Source organism: Microtus oregoni, unplaced genomic scaffold, assembly GCF_018167655.1.
Source record: "Microtus oregoni isolate MIOR12 unplaced genomic scaffold, Mior012 000000F_ref0000247, whole genome shotgun sequence".
NCBI lineage: Eukaryota > Metazoa > Chordata > Mammalia > Rodentia > Cricetidae > Microtus > Microtus oregoni.
Genome location: NW_024543059.1, coordinates 19,214,681 through 19,226,967, shown reverse-complemented (window position 1 = coordinate 19,226,967; position 12,287 = coordinate 19,214,681). Strand labels below are relative to the sequence as shown.

General features: G+C 40.2%; 1 protein-coding gene across 6 annotated transcripts in view; it reads left to right on the top strand.

The window, feature by feature from the left end:
- Nucleotides 1-12,287, top strand: part of Akap13 (A-kinase anchoring protein 13) — a 262,036-nt gene that overhangs the window by 97,447 nt on the left and 152,302 nt on the right. For all 6 annotated transcript variants that reach the window (XM_041654836.1, XM_041654846.1, XM_041654825.1 and 3 more), the window contains exon 5: nucleotides 3,509-3,692. In XM_041654836.1, the coding sequence (XP_041510770.1) occupies nucleotides 3,509-3,692 (184 nt within the window). The remainder of the gene's footprint in view (nucleotides 1-3,508; nucleotides 3,693-12,287) is intronic.

Below are 12,287 nucleotides of genomic sequence, written 5' to 3'. Positions count from 1 at the left end.
AAGTCAGTTTCCAAATATATAATATATGGTTCTGTTTCTATATTCTGAAAGGCTGTCATTAAAAAATATAAATAGATTCTATAGGCAGGGGGATCTCTGTGAGTTCGAGGGCAACCTGGTCTACAAGAGCTAGTTCCAGGACAGGCTCCAAAGTTACAGAGAAACCCTGTCTCGAAAAACCTATATATATAAATCAGTAGTTACCATTGGCTGGGAGTGGGGAAAGGTCTAACTTCAGAGTCTTATCATGGGAGAATTCTTTGTGGATATGTGAGTTATTCTGCAGCCTGTTTTAGTGATAGTTTATAAGACCCTAATGCGTATCTCCCCAAAATGAATTGTTGAGATGCAGTGCTGTTCTGGTCTCTGTGGTTTAGCCACACCTCTTCTCTGTGGTTTAGCCACACCTTGATAGACCTTTGCATTTCAGTGTGATTGTTACAGTTTCAACCTAGAGCCAGCCTACATTTTTGAATGCTATTTTGAAGGTTCTAAAGCCTTTCAGTTGGGACTAGCTGGTGGGAGAGGTCACTGGGGCAGGTCTTTGGAGGTGATACCTGCTCCTGCCCAGCTCTAGTCTAACCACTGTCCTCTATGCTGCCATGTGAGCAAGCTTTGGCTACATTCTCACACTGCCATGTTTTCCCTGCTGTGACTGGGCAAAATTTCTGATCCAAGAGCCAAAATAAAGCCTACTTCCCTTATTGTTTTGTCAGGTGCTTTGATCACAACTCTGGGAGAAATAATTAACTCAGTGGTCAAAAAGGAACACAACCAACATGGGTCCTATGAGATAACTCTTTTGGGCCCTAAATGTACCTGGAAGAAAAACTTTCAGGAAGGCAAAGATGAAGAGGAATTGTTGGAAATATTGCAAGAACATTCTGATTCCCTTGATCTAATTGAATTCTGTTGTGATGAAGGACCCAAATAACATTGTAGGAAATCTAGCTAGCAACCTAAAAACAAGAAGTTGAGAGCTGAGGAAGTGGCTTGGGGTAAAGACCTTGCTGCACAAACATGACAATCTGAGTTTGGAAAGCCAAGTGTGATAGCTCACATTTCTGACAGTAGAGACCAACAGGCCTTAGCTCCCTGGCCACCATGTCCACAAGCACCTCCAGCCTACCCCCTGAAATATAAAGTGAGTAACTTCTGAAATATAGAAGACCAAGAATGATGGGTTGAGGAACGATAGCATTCTGGATGCAGAGGCAGGTGAATCTCTGTGGACTCGAGGCCAGCCTGAATTAAGAGCGAGTTCTAGGACAGCCAAAGCTACACAGAAGCCCTGGAAAGAAAGATAGTTGATAAAGCACATATATTGATGGGAGAACATTTATTGTAGGACTTAAGTAGTTTAATATCTGGTAATTGTATAATTCTTTTAGCTTATATGTATTTGAAATTGTAATAGAAAATGAAGGGTGGGGTTGAGTAGTGGGGATGACTTAAGATGCGAGGTGCTTGGCCTTATGGTGCCTTATTTCTGGTGACTTAGAGCAAAGGTACTAGAAAGAGTGGAGGCTGGGGAGAAAGTTATTTTGAGGTGATATTACCTGATAAGACTGGAATTAGCCTGCTCTAAAAAAAATACCCACATATTTCCTGGTCCATAAGTGCTTAGTGCTTTGGTATTTTGATAAGGTTATCAGAGTGTTGTGAGAATCATAAAGTCCGAGTCAGGTGTGCTTAATCCTTGATGAGAATTCTTTCTGCCTTTTCCCCGGCCATTCCACTTCCTCACAGTGTGTGTCTATTAAAATTTATGCTTGGAAATAATTATTTATTCAAGGACATTATTTTCAGTAGTCTTTTTAGGGATTGTGGTTCAGTTCTTAGAGTACTGAGTATTAAATCAGGCCCCGTGTATGCTCAGCGTTCCCCTCCTGAACAATTTTCCCAGTCCCCAAGACATTTCAGTCTCCATCCCTGCTTGAACTCACTGCAAGGCCTGAATTCATCCCAAGTATTTAAAAGACCAATTTGCTTTTAATGAAATTGTGTTGGTCATAGGTAACACAGTGACATTAAGAAACAGTGCAGTTGGGACTGGAGAGATCTCCCAGTGACACTAAGAGCTCATACTGCATTTGCAGAGGACCCAAGTTCAGTTCCCAGGTTGTGCACAGTTGCCTGTAACTCTAGTTCCAGAGGATTCAGCTCCCTCTTCTCAGAGGCATTTCACTCACATGCAAAAACCCCAGCCCAAAAGAAATGAAAATCTTGTAAAAATTGTTTATGAGAAACACTGCGGTTCACTGTCAAGTCACATTTTCAAGGATGTCCTCACTCCTGCTGTGGTAGTCACCTGTAGAACCATCTGAAGATTTCAGAGAAAAGGAAAACGCTGGGGTTCATCCAAGAAGTCTTTGAGTGCAAAGAAAAGAAGTTGAGACCCAGAAACCATGAGGAAGAAGAGATGAAAACCAAGCTGAGAGGAGGAAGGAACGCACAACTGCTTGGACTGAGAACTGTTACATGTAGAGCCACAGGCAGCATCTCTGCCTTGGTCCTTCACAAGATGATGAGCTAGGAAGTGTTGCTAGTGAAGTTAACATGTAATCTGAAGCCCGAGAACAGGGCCAGAAGCAAGGAAGAGGGGGAGAACTGGTATTAATGAGAACCCTGCAGGCAGTCGTTAGTCTAGCGTTTCATCCACCCCTCTCTGTTACAACAGCACTGAGAAGTGATGCTGTCTTGCTCCAGGGGTCTGAAAGTGAAGCCCAGAGAGGCAAGTGAATCATGCCTACTCACACTGATGCTTAAGGCCAGGCCTGAGCCCACTTTTGCCTGATCTGAAGCCCTTTCCCATCCTACCCACTTTCTTAGGGACCCAGCATGCCAAAAAAAGGATCCTACATTTCCAGTGAAGTAAACCCAGGCACATGGTGAAGTTCTTAGTGTAGTCTTATAATTCGACTCATTGTACCTGAAGATTCATTTCATTTTCTCACTAAGCAAACACAAAGCTAGTAGTGCCAGCAATTTGATATGCCCTTAGTGTGAGGGACTTAAGACCTGTGTGTACTTAACAAGTCTAACCTGTTTTTAGTGTTTAACTAGCCAGCTCCTTTCTGAGTGTTCTTTAAAAAGTAATTATACCCTTCAGGATATACTCACCTAAGTCTTGACAGCTGTTCATCTTAGAGCCCCATCGTATGGAAAGCGCTGCATTTACTCTGGTTATTGTTGTTTTAATGGAAAGGCCATAATGTAGTCAGTCATCTTTATCAACTTCTGTGAGAAGGTACAGAAATGACTTGGTTCTCTTTGTGGGGTGAAGATTTTGTGTCATCATTTTTTTCTGTCTTTGTTGTCTTTACTTGAAGGGGGATTTTACCTGGAATAAAGTTGTTTGCAATGTGTTATCGTTTACCTTCAAGATCCTAGATACTTGGAAGCAACAGTATCTACCTAAACTTGTCTTTTGTTGTTGTTGTGGTTTCTTTGATCTTTGTTGGTGGATACTGTTATATATTCTTATTTTTATGTTCTCCGTTTACAGATGGTGGCCCCCGGGAAACATTGATGCACTTTGCTGTGCGGCTGGGACTGTTGCGGTTGACATGGTTCCTGTTACAGAAGCCAGGTGGCCGTGGAGCTCTCAGCATCCACAACAAGGAAGGGGCAACGCCTGTAAGCCTGGCACTGGAGCGAGGTTATCACAAGCTCCACCAGCTTCTGACTGAGTAAGCGTTCATTCCCGTTTGCTTCTTGTCTAGCCCCACCCATATTTCATAGCAGTACAGCCCACTGGCTCTGCACCTCGCCTGCCATGGAGGTCTGCAAGCTTGCTCCTGCTAACTGCTTCATTGTGTGAAGGCCAGTGTGAGTCACATTACCATTTGTCTTTCTCTTGTCTGTTTTCACTGCTTCTTAGTGTTTGCATTTTATTGAGAACTCAGAATGAAATCTTGTCTGTGGCGACAGTGTAACGTTCCTAGTGTATAGTTTTAGATGATAGTAGAGGAAGAAACAGTGTTGCTGTGTCACACTTTTTTTCTGGTGCATATTTAAGACCTGAGTAACTATTAGAAGTGATAGTTAGATGTTAAAATTGTATATAAAATACGGTAAAGAATTGAATTTTGGTTTGAATATAATTTCTGTGGATAAAGTTAAGAGCAGTGGTTTCCTACGAGTAGCAGTTAAAAGCAATTGCATTGTCGTGGAAATATGCAGTAGGAAATCCTGTTTGTCTTTGAGCTCAGTTATTGTTTCTTTAAAGACTCCTTTGGAGGAAGACTAGTAGTCAAAACATTGAAGGATTTTTTTTTTCTTTTTAAATAAAAGAATAAATAGAGTATCCAGTGCTTTTTTCATTGGAATATTTTCTTGCTTAATATGTTTTTTACTAGTTTTATGATCATCATTTTTCTGTCATATTATAAGAATCAAACTATATTGGTTCCCTGTTCTTTAGTATGAGGCAGTGTTTCCAGATTTTTAGATACTTTGCTTTGCTCGGAGTTGGATTTGATTTAGTTGCATTTCATGTCATTATTAGTTGTACAAGGTGACTAGAAGGACCAGGAGGAGGGCATCAGATTCAAACAGTTATATAAGCAGAGTTGTTTTCTCTTTCCTTTTTTCCCCCTTCATTTGCCAAGCTTATAACTTTCCCAGTCAAGCCAGGCAGAAAGGTCTTTTCAGATCAGACAGCTTTGCAGTGGGTGCTGTGGTGCAGTAGTGGAAGGAGGGGCCCAGGGGCGCCCTTCGTCTTGGATGAGCTTCTGATACTGGAGCTCTTCTGTGACTGTATTCCGGAACGTGGTCTGTTCCGTGCCTTCATCCTTGCTGTCTGGCCAGTGATCAGTTTCCTTCTGTTGTTTGCCTCCTGGTTTCAGGGAGGGAGGATTGCTTTAACAATTGAAACAATTAACTAGGAATGCTGTTAGGGATTTTTAATGCAGTTCCTCCAGATCTGATATTACAGCTGAGTTTGTCATGGACTGCCATCCAAATGGGGAAATAAAGTGATTGCAACATCTTCATTGTATGTGTGGACTAGGGTGTCACAAGACAGTTATTGCAGCATGACTTTATGAATGTTGGAATAAATTTATTCTTGGAGATTTTTGCTTACTTCAAAATACAGCCTCTGTTATTTACAGAAAAATAAAAGACACTAGTGCTTCCTTTTAAAGGGACAGTGGTGAGGGGAAGTCAGCCTGAGAAGTGGACGTAGAGGACTTAATACAAGCGTGACCGCCCTACTTTAGGTCTGTCTCGCTGAGCGTGACTTTCTCCAGGGAGTTACTGTTTGAAGCTAAGGAAAAGTGCTGAGTCATGGCTGGCAATTAAAAAAGTAGATGTGGGGGCTGGAGAGGTGGCTCAGTGGTTAAGAGGACTGGCTGTTCTTCCACAGGTCATGAAGTTCAATTCCCAGCAACCACATGGTGGATCACAACCATCTGTAATGACATCCGGCGCCCTCTTCTGGTGTGTCAGCATACATGGAGGCAAAATGTTGTATACATAATAAATAAATCTTTAAAAAAAATAAAAATAAATAAAAAAGTAGATGTGGTTCTCCTAGTTCTGTTAGTCTTAGTTGAATATCAGTGGGCTTTGCTAGAATTCAGCCATGATGGTGGGTTAGGAGAGATCATTCTTCTCTCTCTCTGTCTCTGTCTCTATCTCTATCTCTTTCTGTTGTGGGGACACAAACACTCTAAAATATACTCTTGGTTAGTTTAATTATATAACTCATTGTTGTGTAACTGTCGCCACTATCTGTTTCTAGAACCTACTATTAACTCACACAAAAACCCTGTACACAGGTAGCCCTAATTCTGCATTCACTTTCTCCCTTCCCCTGGTGGCCTCTGTTCTACTTCCTTTCTCCAAGAAACTTCATTCTAGATACCTCACATGAGCAGAACATAGAGTATGCTTCTGTAGCTGGCTTGACATCACTTAGTATCCTTAAGATTCAGCTCTGAGCCAGGTATGGTAGCACACACCTTTAATCCCAGCACCTGGGAGGCAGAGGCAGGTGGATCTCTGTGAGTTCGAGGCCAACCTAGTCTATATAGTAAGTCCTAGGACAACCAGAGCTATGTAGAGAGACCCTGATTCAGAAATGAAAATGATTCAGCTGGGTTATGAAGTATGTATCAGGATAATAACATTATTTTGAGGTTTCTGAAAAAGATTTAAATATTCACATCATAAAAAAGTAGTAGATATGGTGATGGATATGTTAAGTGGGTTGATTTAAATAGTTCTTATACTGTATACATCTATCAGAATAGTCACATTGTGCTCCATAAATATGTAGGTTGGATTTTTTTTTTTTGCCAATTTTAAAAAGGCCCAAAAGGAAGTAAAAGGTAGAAGTAGTGTAAATGTTGATCCCCAGATGAGTAAATAAAACATGTAAACAAAATGTGTGTGCACAGGGTGGATCATTGTTTATGAGAGAGGAAACAAGTAAATCACCCCAGAGAGGCAAATTGACTGATTTACGGTAAAAAAAAAGGTAGTGAGCCTGAAATAGGAGACAAATCTCCAAACAGGTTGTTGATTGCTTACTACTTGTGGGATCCTTAGAAGAGTCTGAGGAGTAGGCTTGATGGGATCTGTAGAGAATACGGGCGAGCTTGTGGGCAGTACTGAGCGAAGGGTTTGTTTTAGAAGACTTATAAAAGTGTTTTTGAAAGTTAAGAATTGCTGACTTCACATTACTGTCTCTCCAGTGTATACTAAAATCTCCAGTCTTCCTCTCACCCTCTCATCTTCCACGGAGACCTGATCCGCCCTGTCTGTTGTCTTCTTCCTTGCCATCATTCCTTTCTTCCCCTTCCTTTTGTGGTCCTGGGGATTGAGCCCCGGCTTTAGGAATGATAAGCATGTACTTAAGCTCCCGAGCTCCCTCCTTAGCTCTCTAGCGTTTGTATGCAGCATGCTTACCAGGGAAGGCCAGAGGCCTGCACATGGGACTTCCTCTACTGCTCCACCTGAAAGGTCTTTGCTTTTTGTCCTGAAACTAGAGCTTGGTTTGTTTTCATTTTTGGTTTTTTTGTTTGTTAGTTTTTGTGCTTCTTTTTCTTTTTCCTGCTAGACTGACTAGACAGCGTCCTGATCCCCCTGTCTCCACCCCCCAGCACTAGGGTGACAGACCTGAGTCCGTCATGCCTGGCTTCTTATGTGGGTGCTGGGACTAGGAACTCAGATTTCTTGCTTACACAACAAGCACTTTACTGGAACATCTCTCAACTAAGACCCATCTCTTTCAAAATCACCTTTAAAATTAGGACCAGATTAAGGAAGGATTGTGCACTCAAAAGAAAACTCCAAACAACTAAATAGCTATTTATTTCATTCTAGTCTGTGATGGTTAGTGTAATTGTCAGCTTGACAGAATCTGCACTCACCTGGGATGTGGGCCTCTGGGCGTGTCTAGGGGAGATTCTCTTGACTGCACTTACTGAAGTAGGAAGGGCTGCCTGGTGGTGGTGGTACCATTCCCCTGGTTGGTGAAGAAAGGGAGCTCTGTTTTCTGATTGTGAATGCAGTATGACTGGATATTTCATGTTCCAACTTCCTTTGCCTCTCTGTCAATACGAACTGAACCCTGTGAGCTTTTTACACACCCTTAAGTTGTTTCTTTTTTCCAACAATAGGGTAATAGGTGGTAAAGGATTCGTTCCAAGTACATTCTGGACAAAAGTAAAGATGTGAACAGAAATGACTACCGAGACAGTACATAATTCAAACATAATTCCCTTATAATGAACAGTTGCTGACGTGGATGACATCATTAACAGTTAGACCAGTCACACAGGCGTAAGGGCACGCCGTGACCATAAGATCATTTTTGTACTTTCAGATCGTTTCATATTTTAGTTCAGTTTTCACAGCCCAACTCATTCCTAACAAAGAATGTTTATGTTCGTTCAATCAGTTTATACCTTCAAATTTTTTAAATTGTTTTTTAAAGATTTATTTATTTTATATGTATTAATGTTTTGCTTATATGCATCTGTGTGCCCTAACTACATGCATACTTGGTTTCTGTGGAGTCAAGAAGAGGGTATCAGATCTTTTGGAACTGGAGTTATGAATGAATGAACCCTCGGGAAGAGTAACAAGTGTTCTCAATCTCTGAGCCGTCTGTCTAGTCTTGAGTTTTACATCTTTCTGGGATAATTCATTTGCAGATAAGAAAAAATATAGCCAAGTTCTTCATATCATGCATTCACATATGACCCCCCCCTCATCTTCATATGCTGTCCAGTTTCTTTATGATACTGGGTGACTCGTATCAGGACCACATAGATGAGAGGTTGTGTGCTGAGGAGATCACAACCTTGGGCATTTTCCCTTTCATCTCCTCTGGGTTCAGCTGGAGAGTGAGGCCTGGACCCAGAACATTGTGTTGTGGCTCTGTCTCGCTAGCTTGTAGCCACTGTGCTCGGCTGTCACCAGAGTCATTTTTGTCAATCTTCTTCCCCCCTTTTTAAAATCTGTGGTTATCACCTTTAACTTACTATAGTGACAAGGAACGGGGTATTTATCAACTTGTTACTTTCATGTTCATCTTACACTATTACTGTGAGTATATTTATGATCTGAAAATTTATCTTCAATAAAATAGTTTTCGTCTCATGAGAAGTCCTAGCTCCTGAGGAGTTCATATAGTCCTGCTCCAGCTTCAAGTAGAGCATAGTCATTTCTTCAAGTTTAGTTTCCTTCCAAGATCTCTCGCTTGTAGGTGATGGATAGAGTAGAACAGAACTTCAGTTGGCAGGTCCTTGGTATAATGAAAGCTAAGGAGTGATAACCTTAGGTGAAGGTGGCCTGGGAGTAGTCTGAGAACCTTTGAACGAGTTGTTATCAGATTTTACTAGCTTTCACATATCACAAGGAAGGAATTTTGGAACCTGGATTATTTGTGGAAAAGACAGCACCAAGAGCAAGGGGCAGCTCTAGGTAGCACCTAAGAATGTAAACCTGGTAGCATGATGGTTCTACCACTTTGGAGCATATTATTTCAGGCATATTAAATTTCTTTTCCTCTCTTAGGTTTTGCCTTCTTCACCTGATAAATGACGGTACTTTCTCATTATCCTCAAATGACAGCTAGGAACCTGGACTATGTAGTGTAAAAGTTATGGCTAAGTGGTTAGATCTAGATATTCTGTGGAATAAATAAAGGGGCCCTCAGTGTTTGAGTGTGAAGAGAGATACTGTGTCATGTGTTACTGCTAAGAGGTGAAGAGCTTCGGGAGAATCTTAGCTTCCTCACTTGGATTTAGTCTAAATCGCTCATCCACTCTGAGCCTATGTCCCCCTCTGTTACTGGTCTGCCTCGGTCACATTGTGGTTTGAAACAGATGAAATCTGTGCAGACGCTTTGCTCAACTACATGCCGATCTGCTTGAAAGTTTCATAAAATTGTGTGTAACAGCATCGGTAGTCTTACGGCCCTTACACTGTACAACTCAAATTTGTTTGATTGGTCTGCTGGGAATTCTTTTTTGTAATATATATCATGATTTTCTAGAAGTTAAAATTAGTAGAGAAATAGAGAAAATTTCAGAGCAGCCACTTTTGAATGTGCAGTCTTCCTCCTTGATGCAGTATCACAGGTTGTTTTGAATGATGTGCATTGCCTCTGTCTTTAGAAGAATTTTTTTTAAGATTGTCAACTCTCGAGTGTTGACATAAAGTGCTGAGATATTTTAATTGCTAGTAAGCGCCAGTTTATTTATCTTCATAAGCTTTATCTGATTTCTGGTATTGGTTTAACAAATAGTTCATTACTTGCTGAATGCCTGTGTTGCACTGGAATCCATAGTTAGTACATTGCAGATACTATTTAGCCTTCCAAGGATCTTTCTGACGAAAATGTATTTGTGATTTGTGGGTGAAAAATGGGTGCTCACAGAACTAAAATAACTACTGAAGAATACATAGAAAGTGGTTTTACACAGACATCAGTGGAAGTACATTCTTTCCTATATAGAAATTTGACAGGGAGAGACTGCTAGGATGCAGGATTAAATAGTGCTTAACTATAGAAGGGTCGTCTGCTTTCCATTTAGCCCCAGCCTCTGTATGGAGAACACAAGATTCTCATTGTTGTAACGTTACAGTTAGAGAACTCATTAGGATTGTTAAAGTATAATTGGTTACACTTGTGCTAGTGTCTTCCTTTTGAGTCTCATAAAAGCCTGGTGAATGGGTAGAATAAATACTAGTATCCCTATAGTTTGGAAACTGAGGTAAAGGAAATGAAGTGCTTTGCCCATAGTCACAGGCCCATAAAGTAACAAATAAGCTCAGCCTAAAGTGTCCTGATGACATTTGTAAATGTGGAGGACACAGACTGAGACATATAAGTACCAGGTTTTCAATCACAGGCTATTTTAGTAGGCAATATTAGCCCTTCTCAGAGGGTTTGTGCTTGGAAGTTTTTGAGTCCTACTTTTGAGACAACTTAAACGTGAAACCCAAGTCCAGGGCATATTGAATAACTATGTGTACCCATCGCACAATAGAACCAAGGACTATTGCACAAGATGTTCTGTCAACACTGTGATTGCCTTTGGGGTCCTCTTAAAGACTTGATAAGTGGATTCCATTAGCTTAGCTGTTACAAAACAAGTTTGGGGCCTGTGCATTTGCTGGAGAGGTGGTGGAAAGATGGAATAGATGTGTAAACTTAGCTCTAAAATAATGGCCAGAGAGAAGAATCTGGAACAGCCTGACTCCCATCTATCTTGCTTGTTATTCGTCTGGTTCCTTATTCAGTATGTGATCTGAGTTTTCATATTTTGTAAAGATGAAATCGTAGAACTGGTTGTTAGAAGTTAGAGATGGGGAGGGCACTAATACTTATCAGATGCAAGTAGCCACCTTGTCTTGTGCACACGGCTGCTTTGGAGCTTTTCATGGATTCTCATTTAAAATACCTCAGCAAATATGAGGTGTAGTTCTTGGAGTATCTAAGTAGCTTGCCCCAGGCTATATCACAAGCCTGACTTTGGCCAAAAAGCATATTTGGTAGTAATATCAGGTTTGTAATTGGCAATGTGTTGGAAAATTGAAAAGTACATGTCTTTTCTGAAAATGATAAACTGCTCGGCAATAATTCCAGTTACCGTATACTGTGTTTGTACTAGGCATTTTTCAGAAATACTTCTCCTCTCTGCAACCATGGGGAATGAGGACGTTCTTTCTCTCACTTACAGAGAAACGGTTAACATCAAAAATGGGTAGTTGAGTAGTAGAGCAGGGGTTTGTACTGCTCCAGAAGTTGAGTTTTCACGTTGCTGTAAGCATCGTATAAAAAAATAGGTAGGTATTAGAAGCTAGTTAGAATCCTAAGGCCTTTCCTAGCATCTTTTATTTAAATCCTTCTTCTCTGCTGTTGATGTCAAGTGATCTGAACAGGTGTTCATTCTCTGTGGCAGGTAATGTTGAGGCTAAGAGTTTCTCATCATATTTGTGGAATTGCAGAGCTTCATCTGTACTAGCAGTTTTGGTGGTAACAGCCTGTGATTTGGCCTGACTATGGGGTTTAGTAGGTACAGATCAGAAAATGAAGGATCCCTTAGAGCATCTACTTTATAATTAGTATATGCTAATAAAACATTCATAAAAATAGCTGTGCTGAATAACAATTTTTCAAAAAAATATTTGGCCCAAATTGGATATCATTAGCATGGAATGGTTTTAAAAATATATATATAATCCTATAAACTTATTGCAGTTTAGTGATTGCACTTTTGACGGCCTGTCCTTACAGTGGAAGGACTTCTCCGTCTTATCATGTATTAGATTGTCCTTCAGTTTAACTTGTGTGTACTTTTTCATGTCACATCAATAATATCTATAGTTAGTTGGATTATAAACAATCAAGTCAGAAAAGTTTTTAGCGACATGTTTTCTTGAAAGCATTTGCATTAACACCCTTTATTAAGCCAATCACAAAACTGTTTTCACTGCCTAAATTGACTGTCATTGTATAAAAAATTGTTTTGGCAAGGTTTTGTCTAAATGTTTAGTGTCCACAGGTGCAGAAAAGGATTTATATTCGTTAAGTACTTTTATTGAAGTTTTGTTTTGATATTAGTTAGTGAAATTAACTTTTTGTCCAGACACATTTTCCTCATGTTTTATTTTTCGATTGAGGATGATTTATCCTAGTTCACATTTTCTTTTCTATAAAATTTGGAGATGGCAGTATTGTTATTCTGCTTTTAATTTTTTCTGTAAGTCATGAATGATTTATAAATAGAATGTTCTTTTAAAAGGCAGATGACTAAAGTAGG